The sequence below is a fragment of the Harpia harpyja genome, chromosome 20 (assembly GCF_026419915.1).
Source record: "Harpia harpyja isolate bHarHar1 chromosome 20, bHarHar1 primary haplotype, whole genome shotgun sequence".
Lineage (NCBI taxonomy): Eukaryota > Metazoa > Chordata > Aves > Accipitriformes > Accipitridae > Harpia > Harpia harpyja.
In genome coordinates, this window is record NC_068959.1 from 457,294 (window position 1) to 475,260 (window position 17,967).

A 17,967-nucleotide genomic window follows, 5' to 3' on the forward strand; every position below is an offset into this window, starting at 1 on the left:
GCAACTTCCAGTGGCGCAGGCAACATTTTGTGAGCAAGAAGCCACAATCTGGGACATGCTTCACTTTTTTTTAATCCTTTTCTGTTTTTCTTATAGACAGAATGACGTTGTGTAGAGCATCTGGGAAGCGGGAACCAGCACAGAAGTTTGCCAACAGAGGATGCAGAGTTTTTCCAATTAAGAAACTGCCTGCCGGCCTGACAAACGGAAAATGAATTAGCAAAATCATCAGAAAATACCCAGCAGAGAACAGTGGAGCCTTGGCAGCAGCAGGCAGGATGACCTAATATGACTTCTCTGTCAATACCTTTGGTGTTTGAATGATTCAGTTGGCAATTTAAATTCCCCTTCAAACATTTAAAAGATAACACTTAGTAAGTAGGCAGCCTCACGTAGAAAATGCTTGTGAAAGTTATACCGCATGTTGTGCCTCTCACTGGTTACTCAGCAGATTGGGCAGTCATCGTTTGGAGCCCACGATTCCCCTGCATAGGTACTAATGGGAAACCCAGCTGTTGCTTTGGCAGCAGACGATGAGAACAACAAAGGAAACCAACATGGGGGCTGAGTGCACAGAATAAGAAAACGCTGACCCCAGACAGGGTGATTATGTCCCATCTTATTAACTAATCCTTTTGCAGAAAGGGATTTGCCTAAAGACCATTTCCAAGAAGGCTGCACCACTCCCCCCATTCATAACTAGTGTGGTTCACCCTGTAACATGACTGATTTCCATTTCTGGGTGCTGCCTAATAAAAATAGTTCTTACTCAACTAGAAAGACATGGTCTAGTCAGACGTAAATTAGAAGCTTGCCACTACAAAATGTAATTTCCCATAAAATAAATTCTGTTCCCTAAATCAGAATACTAGCCTATTTATTTTCTTTCAAGATATGACCAGCAGTGCCCATCTGGCAGGCTTAGCTCAGACTCCTGAACCACAATGGACAGGCACCCTCATTCTGGGGTCAAGACATGAACACAGTCCTCGAGCCGAGGAAACGCTCTGCAGGGCTGACGTGTTGGTTCTGGTAGGTCCTGCGGCAGCACCCAAGTACATGAGTTCAAATGCCTGCCATGTCCATCCTCCCTGGGCTCAGGCTGGGAAGACAACCTTTCCGCGGGATCCCCTCCCTGATCTGTATCTCTCATCTGCTTTGCACAGGCAAGCGAGAGGAGATCTGGTTTGCCAGCAGGATTTGAAAATGCACCACTCATGACTATTTGCCTCAACAGCATTTTTGTCAACTAGCATATAAACATGTGATTTAAAGAAAAGAAAATGTGCTTAATTACAGGGGACAGACATTTTGTCATTGTATAATTAAAAGCTTCAAATCTAATCTGACATACATATACAGAAATATAAATAATGCATTCTGCTGGCCTCAAAAGCAAGGCTATTGCAGTGAACACACACCGAACCCAAACTTCAGTTTTCATGGTATTCTTGAACTAGAGGCCTTACAACACCCAAAAAAAAGAATCTTAAAAGCCAATGGCAATTTGAGAAATAAAATAAAGAACTGTCTTTTAAACAGATAATAATTTCCATTAAAGGTCAGATTTTAAAGCCTTCACTTCTTAGAAGAGCCTCCATATTCCTTTACTGGTGCAGATAACTTCAGTGCAACAATTTATGCAGCACGGCACCAGGAAAGATAAACATCAGAATCAGGATTTGAATAAATATTGCTATTAAAGTACAATGCTGAAACTTTTGCACATTTGCAGAACCAGACAAAGGCCAGGCCCTGTTCCAAGGAATTTTAATTCCCCATAAAGCTACACAACCATATGGAGAGGTCCCAACCAAAACAAGGGGTTCACTCTAACTTCACCGTGGTCAGTGCACAAAGCCATGAGGCTGTCTGCGGCTTCATCCCAAGAAAGGCTCACTTCAAGTGCTATTACTTGGCAACTAGAAGGCAGGGGCTCTGCTCACTGACTAAAGCATTCTGGCCACCGGCTCTGAAATCAGCAGATGTATGAATTTTTCCCCTTGGTAGGGGCAGAAGCTGGCTCTGAGATGGTTTTCAGGCTCTGCTCAGTGGGTCCAACTTGCAGTGGGAGGAGGGTAAATTCATTCAGGGTAAGGCAGTCCCTTAGGAAGTTAAAGACCTGGTGGGCAGCTGCTTTGTGCGCATCTATTTGGAGAGTACTGGTGGTCTCACTGCTAAGCATCCAGTTACAGAGAGATGTAAAACAAACAAACTCATTCTTGGCTATTTGAAGGAATACTTCCTCCGTTAGCTGCCAGGCTCTGCTGCCCCTGCACCTGAAACATGACAGCAAGCATCACCCAGGCAGCAGCACAGGGCTCTCCTCCCAGTGCGCATCCCTGGTCGGGCAAGCAGCGGGGCTCTGGCCCAGGCACGAACCCTGTGGTGGTAAATTCTGTGAAGCCACAAAACTGGGGCAGCTGCATATTAAAGCTTGTGCAAGATTGTGAGAACAACCAAATTTAACCCTCTCTGGTGTTGCTTTAGAGAAAGCAAGGTTAGACACTGACCAGTGTTTTACTCTGCTGTGTAACACAATGCTGTTAAAGTAACTCATCCCAGTTTGCTGACACACTTCGTTTACATTTAGTGCATCCTCTCTTCTCCTAACCCTTCAGACCTGAATAATTAGTCAAAAATTCAAGGTCAAGGGGACAGAGTTAATGACACTGGTACAAGTCCAGTGACAAAAGCAGACTGCTTCCCAAGTGCAAAAGGAAGGAAACAATCCCAAACCGTTTCCTCCCTTGTAACTTCAAGCCTCTATCAGCCAGTGCCCACAGACTCCCTCTCCAGGCATAATCACAGGGTCATTGTTCTCCATGATGGGTCAGGCTCCATGCGATTTTTTTCCGTGAGAACCACCAGCCCTCGGAGGACTGGCAGAGACAATGGCACTGCTTTGTTTTCACAAAAAAGGTTGGAAAAAGCGTAACTGACAACATCTTGTAACACAAGTATGTGGTGTGAGAAATTACTTGACAGGATGCTGAGCCCAGGTACTATGTACACTTGTTCTATATAAAGACATGACCACTCGGGAAAAGAATTCTAAGTCAAAACTCTAGCTTCGGTGCTGCGTAATAGATTTCACAGGCTGCTGCGCAGCTACATAGCTGTTAGCGTATTTAAGACTCAGCCTTGGCTGTCCCTCTGCCCTTCAGGCCTCCTGTACTTTTGAAATGAAGTTGCAACGGAGTTCTCAGAGCAACGCCTTCCATCAGCCAATACGTGGAGCTTGCTTGCGCAGTTGCGCCTGGCGGTGTTTGCGTGACAGGAACACGCATGCACACGCATGTGAACAGTCACGCCTTCATGCAGCCGACATTGCCGGTGTCTCGCTGTAGCGCGTGCCTGACCAAAGTGCCTACCCAGGGACTGTGGCCCAAGCACAATGACATGCAGCCTCGTGCCTGGGAACGAACGCCTGTTCGCAGGCAGCACCCGGTTCCCCGCAAGAGCAAAAGCCGAGGAGTGTGCCGAGCCAGCCGCCGGTGGGTTCACGCTCCAGCCCGGTTGCTGAGCGCAAGCGGCGGCGAGCCGCTCTCCGGGTCTCCCTGCCGAGCCCCCGCTCTCCGTCCCCGAGCGGCTGGCGAACGCGGCTGGTGGCATCTCACCGCGGCAGCCCCTCGGGGGCCGGCGGCGGCACCGGGGCAGCGCACCGGCACCCCGCCCTGCCCCGGGGCATCCGCCGCCCTGGGGGGCCGGGCCGGGAGGCGGCTGCTCGTGTCCCGCCCGCCGCCGGGGGCCCGCGTGGCTGGTCCCAGCCGGCGCTCGGGGCTTCAGCTCCCGGGCGCGCCGGGATCGGGCTCCGCCAGACCGGGGGCGGGAGCGCTCTCCCCGCGCCGGCAGCTGAACGCGACCGGCCGCGCCGCCGCCGCCCCGCAGCCCAGCTCCGCGCTGCTCCCGAAGGCGCCGCCGGTGAGCGGGCCCGCCCCGCCCCGCCCCGCCCCGCCCCGCCCGGCCCGGCCCGGCCCGGCGCAGCTGCCTCCCCCGCCGAGCCCGCCCCGCCCCGCCCCGCCGAGGAGGCCCCGCCAGCCCCGCCCCGCACGGAGCCGCCCGCGCCCGCGGCCTCATCCGATCCCATCCCGCCCCGTCCCGTCCCGGCGGCGCGGTGCGGTGCGGCGGGCATGGCGGCGGGCGGGCGGCGCGGCGGCGAGGAGCTGCCGGTGTACCTGGCGCGGCCCGGCACGGCGGCGGTGCCCCGGCAGAAGCGCGGCGGGCTCTTCTGCAGCGTCGAGGGCGCCTTCGAGAGCAAGACCCTGGACTTCGGCGCGCTGCGGGTTGGGCAGCGTCGCGCCCCGCCGCCCGCTCGCCCCGGCCCCGAGCCCGGCCCCGAGCCCGGCTCGGCCCCTGGCCCCGACTCGGACGCCGGAGAGCTCCGCGCCGCCGCCGGGGAGGAGCGGCTCCAGGACCTGGCCCCCCGCGGACGACACGGTAGGGGCCGGGCGCGGGCGCCGGGGCCGGGGCCGGTGCGGGACGCGGGGCGGCGGTGGGGCGGCTCCGGCCGCGGGGCGAGGGGCCGCGGGGCCGCGGGCGGGGTTCGGCCGCCGCTCGCCGCGGGGCTGGTGCCGGAGGAGCCGCAGGCGGCGCGGGCAGCGCTGTGGAGCCGGCGGTGGGCTTCCCCGCCCCGGCTTCGGCTGTCCGCAGGGTCCTCCTGCGTTTCCCGACGGGAAGGAAGGTTTGCCGTCATCCGCCGGTGTGCGGGTCGACCTCACCGACTGGTTACCGGGAGTGGTCCGGCTGAGCGTTAGACTGGCTGATTCGGTTCACTACAGTTGCTCTTTTTATACTTGTATGAAAGAATACTGGTGTGTCGCCCCCCGCCCCGAAAAAACCCGGGGGATCTTGGAGTTGTTACTCCAAACCAGGCTGATCCTTATCTCACATTGACACACATCAGAAGTGAGGGACATGATGTTGATCTGGAAGTGACATCCCGGAAGGTATCGTCAGGCACAAAGTTTCTCAACTTATGCCAAATTGAAGGTAATAATCAGATTCATCCAGCTCCGCAGTATAGATCCGTCTGCCAGAGATTGCGCTGGCTTGCTCTCTTGGTTCTGGTCTCACCAGCGTGAGTTTGGCAGAAAGATGATTAAGTTACCAGTGTTGAGTGAACGCCTCAGTTGGCATTCCAGTGAGCCTGTTGCTCATTTACATAGGAGGAAAGTAAGGCCACAAGCTGGCCTGTTGGTCAATGAGTTCATTTGGGGCTGAACTTTTTAGTAAATAGTCATCTTAAGGGCACTGGTTTTCACCAGTGAACAGGGCAAATTAATAAAGCCCATTTTTAAAAATGGAAGCAAAAATCACTGAAGTAGTAAGTAGTGAGTGAGTAAGAAGTGGTGTGGTTGTCTCGGGGCTCTGCAGAAACCTCAGCTTATGTCCAGAGTGCAAACCTTGATAAACAGCAGACGTTTGTGATTTGGAGGACTAACCTTACCAGCTAGAGCCTGATGGGAGCGGAAGCAGTGAAGTGCAATGGCTTGGCCTGTTTTGGTTTTGGGGAAAAGCATCAGGCTGTCCTTAATGTCTGCTATCTTGTGTAGGAACTTCAGCTAAGCAGTGGGTTGCTTTCAGGTTTCTTCATTGAATTTTAATTTCTTCAGCCTCTGCATTTTGGTTTCTTATTGGCACACTTTGGTTCCTGTTCTTGGGCTTTGTTCCTTTACAGCCCGATTTACAGAGTCAGGAACAAAATTGACATTATTCCTATCAGTACCAACCTTGTCCATATGGTTTGAATAGCAGCTGCAGAACTGACCACTGCATTAGCAATTTTATGCTGCTGCTTGTTGGAAAAGAAACAGAAACTCAGGATGGCCTGTCTGCAGACTTTGCTATGAGCTTTTCTTTATTAGTCTTACCAAAAATTTGAAACAGTCTTATTCCCTTTTAAGGTCTTGTGTAGACCCTTATCTCTGGAGTTTTGTAGCTGAGGTTTTCCTTCAACAGCTCCTCTCTCCCTGATGGTTTCTACTCCTAGATTTATTCCTCTGAGGCCTTCCACCTGATAAGCATCAGCAACCAAACCCTTTTTATCTGCACACGTCTTGCCTAAGAAGGTGGGAAGCTTCATAGATGTGTTCTTTCTTGTGCGTACATGGCTAGAAGGAATCATATGACTTGGTACTACAGCTTTCAAGCCCAGGAGCATCCCAGAGTGTGACGGTCCCGATGGGAAATGCCCGTCGTGCATACTGAGCCACACTCTGTGCCTGCACAGCCACAGAGAGTTTGCTTCTGTTGAACTCTGCAGATTCAGAGCACACAAAGGCTCTTTTGTCAAGGCAAATCGAACTTCTTTGAATAATTTCACAGATTAAGAAACAGAGAGAGGGGGATAAGTCATCTACCCTTGACCAAGCAAGTTGTTTATTAGGAAAGCTGAAAGTAAGAAACTTGCCTGTGCACAGGGCAGCAGACAAGACAAGAGATGTATCTCCTAATTTTTGCAGTGAACAGTTTCTTGGAAGTAAAGCAGACCAACACAACACACCTTTTTTTTTTTTTTTTTTTTTTTAATGATGGCATTAATTACAATTAAAGCACCAGCATTTCTACAGGAAGACAACTGCAATGTGTAACTGCCCAGTGATAATGTGATGTCTTACAACCTGCCAGTGTAATAGTACAGGCCCAGGTAGATGTTTCAACCTCACTTTGCTTTATCACAAAGTCTATTGGAAGGACAAAAACCGAGCTGTGCATTCAGGCACAGGGAAGCCATAGTTACACTACAGCGAGGGATAGGGCTAAGAGCAGTTAGGTGCCGTGCCTTTGCTTCATCAGTGGGAATTTGAGCTTTGCCGGTTGATTCAGGGACAGGGAGAGTGACCGGTTGTTGGGGTGGGGGGCTGGGGGTGCCTGCTAGAGGAGGCCCTGGCTACCGAGGCTGCTGCCTGCCTGTGTGGGAGGATGGGCTTTCTGGCCTCAGCCATATCCTGGTGCTCAGTCCTGGTGCAGGGCTCGCCCGAACAAGAGACAAGCCTTTCGGGTGCTCTTTGCTAAAAGCAGGAGGTTGCTTTCCCTGGTATGAGGATCTGCTGCAGCAAGGGTTGTTGTTGCAGAACACATAAGATTTAGAGGGGCAATGTTGGGGGCCAGATTCTGCTCTGACCTAAACTAATTGCGGAGACCTTATTTAACAAGAGCAATTTAACTTGGTGCAGGTTTCCGTCAGTAATAGCCTATGTGGACTCTACCCTCGTGAAGTTTCCTGCAGTTTTCCTCAAGAGCTGCCATGCCTTTTGTCTAACCAGAGTGGATTGCAATGCTTACTTTACTATAATGAAGTCAAAGGGAGTTTCTCTGTAGGTCACAGACAACACCCTCTGAATTCCTGTGGTAAAAATGTTCACTGAGGGCTTCTAACGTGTAAATAGGTACTGGAGAGCTGCACCACTGGGCATCTGCGGAGGTGACGTGGCTTTGAGGAGCGGGGAAGGAGCTTTACACTCTGTGCTCAGTGCCTGGGAAGAAGGTAAACCAGAAGTCTGTGCTAGCCTCCTCCATGTACCTCCCTGCTGCTTAGCCGTGCAGAGACCCCGCTTTTCCATCCTCCTGTTCAGTAGTAACACAGGCAGGAACACTAGGCTGGTTACGCTCACCCCCAGACATTTCGTCCTGTCCTGCTGCGTGGTTCTGCAGTGAAGTCGTCATTTCCAAGGCAACTGGCTGTGGTCCCACAAATACGGGATTGCAGCTTCACCACAGGCTGGGGCAGCTCCATCAGCCTGGCGGCTGGGAGGAGGAGGAGGAGGGGGCTCCCGCCCTTTGCAGGAGCCAGGAGTGTGAGGGAAACTACTGGGCAGCAAAAGCAGGCGAGGGGTCCGTCCCTTCCAGAAGACCTGCTGGAGCCAGTCCTTGGCTTTCTGCTGGAGGTAGCCAGTGTCACATGTGCCTCGCCATGTCCAGTTGTGTGACACCGCTCAGATTCAGTTTGTGATAAACCCTGGAAAGACATGCGGGGCTGCCTCAAAGGGAGAAGGAAACTTGAACTAACTCGATTCTCTCTTAGTTTTTCTTTTTCTGACACTTGTAAAGTGTGTTATGACTTCAGCATTCAGCTTTTTTGTTTCCATTGCCAGTAATTTATAGCAGAAACACCAAGCCAACTGCAGTCTTTTTCTTACCAGTGAAGTTAGCGTGATCTAAAAGTTGCTGTTGGGCACTGCCTTTTAGCACTGGTTAAAATCTTGCATTTGCGGAAGGGATCATAAAGCACTTTGATAGCATTAATTCATCAACTCAGTATCACCCCATTCAGCAGAGAGCTCAGGTTTTTGTTTTGGTTTTACTTTTCTTAAGAAACAGATTTGGAGTTACATTATTTCTGGTATTTCTACTAACAATAGGAACAAACCCAAGCCACTGAACTAGTACCCACAATGCAAATACAACAGTGAAACCTGTAATATAATTCATGGAGTTTGATGCTAAATACTCTGATCTTTACTGAAAAAAATCCCACACATTCTTGTTTGTGTTTTTTAAGAAATCTGATGCCTGAAGCACAACAATAAGAGGTCAGTTCTTTGGCTGTTCATGCTGGGATACAGATTATTACCAGCAGTTATGCAAAACTGCAAAGTTTGATAACACACACACCCCCCCCCCCCCCCCCCCCCGTGTAAGAAGACTCAGATTTCATGCGAGTTACGCAGTAGGGCTAGTTTTCTAAAGAAATTAGGGATTCAGTTGAAGAGTTCCAGCTTGCTGCAAAGAGCTTTCGTTTTACCAAAAAACTCACCCTAACATGGAAATAGTTGATTTATCACGCTACCTTGTGGCAACAGTGCTTGGTTTCCTCTGTCCTCATTCTCAGCTCTGGGTGGTCAAGGCTTTTTGCAAGCTCGCTGGCCCCGGTGTTGCGGGTGGTGCAGTCGGAGCAGGGAACTGGCTGGCAGACGTGGGCACCGGGCTTATCTGGCCACCCAATCCCTAAGGCACCACAACAGCATGCCGAGCTCACGCTGCTGGGGCGTTGGAAGGATGCTGCAATTGTTATTCTGGGTGATGTGTTCTTGAAATCCTCATGCTTTTCCTGGGAGAGTGTAGGTCTTTATGGAACTTTTATGTAGAAAGGAAACTAGGTTTTGCAGCCAGGTGTAAAAAAAGATGGGTTGTCTGATCACTCAGTCCTGCATTGATCCAGCCTTTTCTCAGCCTTCTTGAAGCAGATCTCTCTCCTCTGAAAAGGCAGGGGCACTGGGTGGGCTGGCTGGCGTGACCTGCAAGATGAGTATTTCTGCTGGTGCCTTTCTTTTGTGTCGTGACCCCGGGACGCGCACTGTTTAGAGGGATTCTGGCCTGGTGGTTTAGGAGAGGCTCATGTGCAGGGCAAGGAGTTCTTTTTATGTCCATGATATATGGTTTATAATGCTCTTTACCTTTGCAAAGTGATACCCCAAAAGACTTTATTTAAAATAAAAAGACAGTGATATTTTTTTCTCCACATTTAACAACTAATAGTAGATCCTAGCCATGGCACATTTTATGGGAGCAATGGGGCATCACCAAGCATGCCATGAAGTACACCGGATACAAGATGCTCTAGCAGTAGCCCATTGCAGCAGGTAGAAGAGGTGACGCTTCTTTTAATACTGTATATTTTTTCTGAGGTTATCAGAAAACACAGCAAGACCTGCACCTGCTGCCGCATCAGGAAAAGTCTGTTTTCATGAGTAGCTTCCAGAGTAGCTGAGATTGCTTCTCCCTTGACCACTGACCAGCAGTGGGCTTGTGCAGTGCTCTGGTGGGGGATGCCACAAGAAAAACACCTTCAGCAGGACACGGCATCGGTGATGCAGCAGCTTCTCTCCTTTGAAGTGGTTCTGGCCGATGAAGCCCAGCAGGGTACGAGGGGCCTCTGTCCCTGCCAAGCTGCTGGCTTTAGGGTGAGGTGCAGAAACGAAGGGCTGGTTCCCAGGTGTCTGTGGTCCTGACAGAGGTGTCACGGAGGTGTCGCAGGGAGCCTCCTGGCAGGCAGCATTCTGCCGACAAACATACTTTGGGAGCCAAACAAACTACATGAGCCACGTGGACTTTTCTTGTTCTTCTCACAGATTTGTGTGACTTTTGAGATGCCCATTTTAGGAAAGAAAGGAAAACAATGACAAATTCTGAGAAGCAGCTAAACATTTTGAGATTTGCAAGGCAAGACTCGCTGCTTTCTTACTTGGAAGGGGCTTTGTTGTGTTGGAAACTCTCTAAGCATTTTTTATGAACATAGTTGAAAGTGTCAAACACAAACTTCAGTAGGTTTAAATTGAAATGAAACATTGTGGTTTGGCTGCAGCAAAATAGTTGGCTCTGTCCAAAATAATCCTTTTCTTTCCTTTTTATCTAAGATGTCAGTACCTCCAACAGGCCAGAAAAACCACAGCTCTGCCTGCCCACTGGCTGGGAGGAGTGTTTGTCTCCAATATGTGCCAGGCGTGCCACCAGCAAGGTAGACTAGGCTTTTGGGGGCTTTTGTTTCCTAACGGACAGTGTCTCTCCGGCAGACAGGCAGCTGCCAAGACACGGGTCTTCCAGGAGGATTCAGCGGAGTCCCAGGACTGTGGCTCAGCAGCTTTTCGGTGTCACTCAGCTGCTGTGCTGCTCTGCTCTTCTTGTGCCACGTGCCCAGCAGCAGCCTCACCCCGGGCAGGGTGGGCAGGGTGAGCAGGGTGCTTGTTGGGCTCTCAGGCCACTTTGCTTTTGCAGAAAGGTTTTGCTTGCAGTCCCGCCAGAGCAGCCGAAGTCCCACAGCAGTTGGGCTCGTGGGGGCTGCTGGCACCCTCCATGCCTGACGTGGGGATCAAGGCAGCCTGGAAGAAGCTGAGCTCTCGTGTGTGAAGGGAAGGGACCTCGAAATGGCCTGACCCTGTGCGCACCCTGTCAGCTGGGCTGCCAGCACCGCAGCGTGAGCTTGCAAACTGACTAGGCGGATACAGCTCCATAGGAAAGTTGTATGGGGCTTAAAGGGAGGTTGTATGAATGGTTTAGTGGGAAGCTGTATGCATCTCAGTTAGAAGCGACTCTTCTCTGGTATCACTAGTGACCTGGAAGGAGAGCTACAGCATGTGTGCAATGACAGTGATGTTGTGAATGCCAGCTGGGGAGGAACGATCCCCACGTGGTCTTGGGAACCCAGAGGCACAAGCTGGGAATGACAAAAAGAGATTCAGCTCTGGAAAGTACAAGCAAACAGACCTAGAGAAAGACTGTAAAATGTAGAAGCCATTGCAAATGGCATCAAAACAAGGAGGTTTTGTGACGAGACCCAGAAAAGTCATTTCATATGTGTGGCCTGTTCTTCAGAGATGGTCTGGGTGAGTGCAAAGCTGGTCACTGACAGTTAGCCCTAATCCCTAGGAAAACCATGGCAGAGACCAGCTAGAACTGTGTTTGCTCTGTCACTTTACTTCGCAAAAGCAAAAGCTTTCCCTGCATGGACCCCTTTCATCGTCACCCCTGTGAAGAGGTGGAAGGCAGAGAAGGTTGATTTTTCTGCTGGGGAGCAGTTGCTATGGATGGCTGGAGGAAATGGGAGGAAGAAACAAAAAACAAACATGCCGGCAGCCTTCCTGGAGACAGGGCTGAGAAGCTGGAAAGTATAGCTGGACCTTGGCTTGTTCAGCTGGGCTGGCTCTCAGCTGTGGGTCAGATCCAGCAGCATCTTTCCCATTGCTCTGCTGGGAACAGCTGAGCTCCATTTTACAACACACGGATTTGGATCCTGTAACGGGCGTTTCCATTCAGCTGAGGGGGAGAAAGAAGTGATGCTGAGCAGAGAGCTCAGACCTTTCCAGTCTTTGCTCCGCACGCACGTTAAAGGGGGCGAGACGGGTGCCTATATTTCACAGGCTCAGGCTGGCCCATCCATGCTCTGAGGGAATTGAGTTATTTCAGCGGAAATCCAGGTGCTCTTGTGTAGCCAAAGCTCACTCCCTGCAGGGAGCTAAGTGTGAAGTGGAAGCCATCTCCCTCCAGGCTTGGCATTAGTGTTTCACCAGGGTTACGTTTTGGGGTGAGCGGTCTCCTTTAGCCCAGGCGCAGCAGGAAGGAGGGAGGGACGCAGCTGCCTGCAGCGGGAGCAGGCATCCCCAGTGGGTCAGTGCTGGGTGCCGTTGTCCCCGTTGCTACAGGCAGCACAACATCCAGATATCTCGCTGCCCCGTCCCAGGTGCTGGTGTGGCTGCAGGCGTGGTTGTGGAGGCTGCGGGATGTGTCCTAAAGAACAGGTTTGTCAGCTTGTGCCATGAAAGCCTGCATCCCCAGCCATGCTGCTATGGGTCGGGCCTCAAGAACACTGACATTGGATTAAAGATTGTGAGATGACAAAGCAGCCAGGCACGCTGTGCTTGCTTTGTTTACAGCAGCTGTGATTGCTAATAGTGTCCTGCTTTGCTGGTGCCTGTGACTATCACAGGACTCTGGGGTGGCACGCCAGGGAGAGCTTTAAGGCATCCCTGTGCCTGTCGTGGATGCACAGGGATGTCCGCTGTGTCACAGCAGTGACCCGAGATCCTTGTTGTGTGCTTGGGCACCTGCCAAGACCCTGTCCCAGCCATGGTCCAGCGGTGTTGGTAGCTGGTGTGCCTGGAAATGCTTGGGTAGCTGCTGGCAGTCATCCCCGGAGAGCTGCCTGCAGGCTGCCACATGTTGCACAGAGAGTGGGTCACAATGCCTATGGTTTTGCTAGGATGAGGTAAAGTGAGTTCATATTGCACAAAAAAGCTTCACAGAAGTTTTGTGTCAGTGGAGAAAGGAAGCAACAGGTAGCACCTTTCACATCATGGTGAAATAACTGAACCTAGTAAAAATCCTGTTTCTCAACGTACACGTTAAAGAAGTGAGGAAGGATCTGAATTTGGCTCAAACCTTCCCATCATGTCAGACTGATGTGTGAGGGAGTGGGCAGTGAGGCAGAAGGGACTGAGCTACCATCAACTGATGCAGCACATGCTCTGATCCCATGTGGGAGAAGAGCTGTGCCACCATCGCAGCTGCACTTACCCTGCACGTGGCACGAGTCTGGATCTGTTCGTGGGTGGGGTTTGGGTCCTTCTGTGGTTTACAGCATCTGGTTTTCTCTGGGATGTGAAATAGATGATGGTTCCAGTGAGCTGAGCCAGCCTGCTGGTGGGAGCCAACAGCAGCCGGGTACCTTCAGTTTTAGAGATGCCTGTGGAGCAGGGAGCTCTTGTTACCCTGGCTTTCGCCAATTAGAGAAGGGGTGCCTGTGTGCCCCCCGTCTCTGCTGGTTGGGGGTATCAGACCTCCCGCAGGGGATGCAGCGAGGTCTTGCTGTCCCTGGACTTTCTTTTTTCAGGGGGTTCTTTGCCGCGACAGCACAGCAGCCTGCAGCAGGGCCTCTGCTGGCGGCTGAGGACTGAAGAGTTATTTTTGAGCCCCGGATCGCCACCCGCTTGGCCAAGAGCCTCCTCGTCTTAGCGTTCCTGGGAGGATGCTGTCCAGGTTGGGTGTCTCATGTCCGTGGGGCTGTCGGGTGGGAGAAGGGCTGCAGGGAGGGACAGGGAGGGTGGCAGCGGCACCCTCCAGCGGCGGGTCCCAGAGGGCCTGGCCCTGTGCTCTGGTGACGTCCTGTGGCAGGAGCCCCATCACCGGCCCTGCGCTGCTGGCACCGGACGTCTCTGCCAGGCTGGGGGCCGGACGGGGGGAAGAACAGTTCTCCTGACTGGGGATGAAAAGTCTCTCGGGGCACCCCTCATTTTTTCCTGCAAGCCTGGCTGTATGCTCCGCTACGTCTGCTTGTTTACCGTACTGCTGCTTTAATTTGGACCCTACTTCTGCACTCGGGCTTTAAGCCCTTGAGCACCCGAGGCCATTTACAGATTCAGTTTTTGCTGCCACTTACCCTTGAGTTCTGCGAGCCCAGCGCCGCCATCTTCTTGCTCCTGCGTTTCTCTCCCCTCCTGTCTTTTCCTGGTGTAATTTCTGCGGTGAGCTTTCTGCTCCCCTCTGGCCTGTGTGGTTTCCCCAGCCCTTCCTTCCCCACCGGCTGCCGGGAGCACCACATCCTTCCCGCAGCTCATCCTGCAGCGCCTGCGGTGGGGCTGGGGGCTGCAGGGGGGAGCAGCTTCAGCCCCCCTGAGAGGCAGCGGTTCCCGCTACCAGCCTGCCCGGGGGGAGAGCGGCTCCCTTCATGCTAACCCTGCAGCTGCGGGTTCGGGGAGCCCCTGCCCCAACAGAGGCCACCTCTGCCGCCTGCTCCGGGAGAGGAGGGCGATTCGACATCCCCCGGGCGCCTGCGCTGGCTCCCAGCAAGCCTCACCCCGGGAGCGCTGCTGCGTGTCCTCAGCTCGGTTCTGCTTTTCAGCCTAGGTTGGCTCTTCCGAGGCTTGCGAGGCAAGCAGTGCAGAGAAGGAAGATGTCAGCTGGGAAGGGAGCCGGGGAGCAGAAACCCAGGGGCTTGGGTCAGGGGGAGTGTGAGAGAAAGGCAGGGAATCGTTAATGTACCTAATCAGTGACAAAACTGGGGCATACGTGCTGCTCTGCTGGGCTCTCTGCATTTCCATCGTGCCTTTGAAGGGAGGAACGGAACAGAGGTGCTATCCACCCAAGCTGGCAGGGGTGAAACCTCTCACCTGGTCGTTGCTGACACTGGCAGCGGTGCTGAGCAGAGGGACAGGGGTCTTGGCGGTGCCTGGTCCCGCAGCCTGCTGGGCCAGCCTCTGTGGCTGGCAGCTCCCTCCCAGCCTCAGCCTCCTGTGGGTCGCTGAGCGGACCCAGCCCCAGGAAAGGAGAAGCACTTGTTGAGCCACCCAACTCAAGGGCACTTCGTTGCTCCGCAGGATCAGGCTGTAATTGAATTAATTGGCCTTGAAGCAGCAGTCACTCGTGTACACATATTCGCATATTCCGGTTGACATGTTTGGTTTCAACATCATTTATTTCCGGCAAAGAGAAGAAACATCTTGTCCCTTGCCTGGACACCTTCTCTGCGTGCATGCAGGGTGCAGGAGCTGTTCTCCGGGGGCAAGGCTCCCCTGCTTTGGTGCAGGTTTGGGTCAGTCTGTTGCAGTCTGGGGTTGGTCAGCTCTCGGAGGCCCTGCAGTGCTCTTCGGACTGTGGGAATCCCGGGGGACGTTTGCAAAAGCACCGATGTCCTCTTGTCTGAAGGAGAGGCAGCCGCGAGCCGAAGGCAGGCTTGCGCCAGCACGGCTGGGTCCTGAAGGATGTAGGCATGAGGTTACCAACTGTGTTCCCACAGGCAGTTAGCCACATAAGTATGTCCATGCCCAGGAGTTCAGGTCTCTTTTGAAGGCAGCAGTTAGGTCCTGCTGTCATTAGATATTTTTTGAAATGTAAGTTTTTGTCACCATCCAACAGAAATTCAAGGTGCTCTTTTTTTTTTCCTTTCTTATTTTTCTTCCTTTTTTTTTTTTTTCTTCTCTTTTCTTTTAAGGGTAAGTAACTAAAGCTTGGCTGGCTTTTCCAGCTGAAACGTAGTTATGCATTGGGTGTCCATTTAATTGCTCTGTGAGGGGGCTGCTCACAGTCTGTGAGAATGAGCCTTGCCTGCAGGCAGATGTCCTGGGAGAAGCAGTATTGGGGTGGCGGTCTTGAATCCCCTTCCTGCAGCAGGCTTGGAGCAGGCAGGGGCAGGGCATGCTTTCTGGAGCTGAGTCCCCATTGTGCCTCCAAACACTGGCTATCCAGAGGTGGGCTTGCTCCAGAGAAATGAGGGATCTGGTCACTCACGAAGCCTGTTGAGTGCTGGGCCTCTCAGCTGCAACTGGTAGCACAAGCCTATGATGAATGCTGTGTCAACACCACCAGCTGCCCCTTCCCACCTTCCTCTCCCTCTCTGGCCACTGTCACACTTCAGCGTAGGTGGAAGTTAGGAGTCTTGTACAGCGGACTAAAGCACTCTGGTGTTAGGCCTGTTCTTAGTCGCCTCGTGTGGACAGCGTAGGGTAGTCCACAAACCTCAAGGTGTCCCAAAGCCACGGGGTGGAAGCTGGTATTTTGATAGAGACATTGTCTCGGCGTTTGCTCTGGGCACGCTGCAGTTGCTGTGGGCTCCTGACAGTCAAGGACAATCCCTTCTGGGGACTTGTGTTTTTCCAGAGCCTTTGTTCCGTGAAGCATCAATCTCAGATGAGGATTTTGTAGGTGGCATCACGTGTCACCTCAGTCCAAAGGAGAAAGAAAGGAATGGTCCTGAAATTGCTCTGACTTTAGTCCTTAAGAAGGCTGCAAATAAATTTTGGCTTGAACAATTACCCACCCTAATGTCAGTTTGGGCAGGTGATTGAAATCATGCAGTAATCCAGCTGGAGTGGCAGTAACACCTTACTGCTTTTAACATAATGGTTCCCTGAAAACATTAAATGCTGACCTAGAAGTTTAGTTTGTTTCAGGCCATACATCTGCTGATTTCCCACCTTGTTTCCGCTGCCAAAGCCTCAATTCTAGCCAGGAGAAAACTAAGCAGAGTTTCTCCACTGCGGAAAAACTTGTGTCACTGCCTGCCACCTGCCTTGTACAACGCGTGTCTCCTGCTGCCTCCTGGCAGACCTCACGTGTGTCCAGCACAAGCAGCTGAGTTTCAGATTCCTTCCCATTCATGTCTGCTGCAGAGTGGGAGTTTGAAGGGCTGCAGAGCTCCATGCTGCCTCTGGGAGATGGTGTGGGTGGTGGGAATGGTGCGAAAGCCAGTGTAGTTTTGAGTGTTTCTCAGTAACAGAGCCAGTGGGCTCTCTTCCCAGTTTCCTCCAGCTCTGGCTCTCAAGTTGAACATCAGAGATTGGGAGAGCTGGAGCCAACAGCACCAGATAGCATGATTGTCAAACGCTTGTGAGCGCTCATCACTTGGAGTTGCACTCTCCCACAGAAGTAAGGGTGACCCCATGGATCTCAATGGGAAGGGGTCAAAGAGTGTGGAGGGAGAGCCACAGCTCTGGGTCAGCAGCCCCCTTCCTCCAGGGATGGCATGCATAAGCACAAGAAAAGCTTCTCTGGAGTTCGTGTGTGGTGGAAGTTCCTCATGCACTGGGGTAGGAGTGCGTGACCAACCTCTTGAGATACCGTGTCCTGCCAGAGGTTCCATCTGGAGAGGGTGCACCAGCTGTGGTGTTTCTGTCCCTTGGATTCACTGTGCCCCGAGGTAGCTCAGCCCCTGATAACTCATCTGCTAGGAGAGAAGAAGGGATGGTTTTATGCAAAGAATACATGTGGGGAGGAGGAGACTGCATGCATGGGGATGGGCTGTCCTGACAGGTCTGCTGAACATTATGACATTTGAGCCCTGATTATTCCATGACTGGTTATATTCACTGTCCCTCGGTTGTGCCTATCTGCAAGAGCCATTGATCACAGACATGTAGGGCTGGTGGGATCTGATGGGTCAGCAGCATCCTGGTCTTTATGGATAGGTGTTGAGCCTGGCTGCTGAGCATTGGCAGACCACAGTCAGAGCTGGGTTTGTTTTGGTGACAAAGTCCTTGCAGCAGCGTGTGCCTTCTACTCTGTGGCTATTAACAAACATCTAGTGCCATATTATCCCTGTAGGTGTTTCCGAGGAGGTTATGAGGTATTGCTTATGAGCTGTAAGGGTATTGCCACTTTTAAATAACTTTCAAATTGACCATGCTGCTTGTTTTGAAGCATGTGAGTAACACCTTGCTGACTGCACCTGGAAGAGGTCCTATGGAAGAAAAAAATCTTTTTCCATTTTGAATGTTCTGGGCCCAGGGCAGCATGTTTTACTGTGTATTTGTGTGAGTATCACATAGCAACCAGGAGGAAAGCACATCTCTTCAAAAGAAGGGTCTGAAGTCACCGTGGTTGGCCAGCATCCAGGGGGCTGATGCAAGCTTGGCTCTTGAAACTGTCCAAGTGCTCAAGTCAGCAGCATCTGTCTGCATAGTCATTTATCTATTATTAACTAATTAACTGCTACTCCAGACAAGGTAACATGGTAGCCCCCGGCACAGGGCTACTTTT

The 17,967-nt window shown here is 52.2% G+C and overlaps 1 protein-coding gene across 1 annotated transcript in view; it reads left to right on the forward strand.

Moving 5' to 3' along the window:
- Positions 1-4,090: 4,090 nt before the first annotated feature.
- The window catches only part of DPYSL3 (dihydropyrimidinase like 3), a 41,087-nt gene continuing 27,210 nt past the window's right edge, over positions 4,091-17,967 (forward strand). Inside the window, 2 exon segments of the mRNA XM_052771942.1 lie at positions 4,091-4,424; positions 4,426-4,440. Of these exon segments, the coding sequence (XP_052627902.1) occupies positions 4,134-4,424; positions 4,426-4,440 (306 nt within the window). The 5' untranslated portion in view covers positions 4,091-4,133.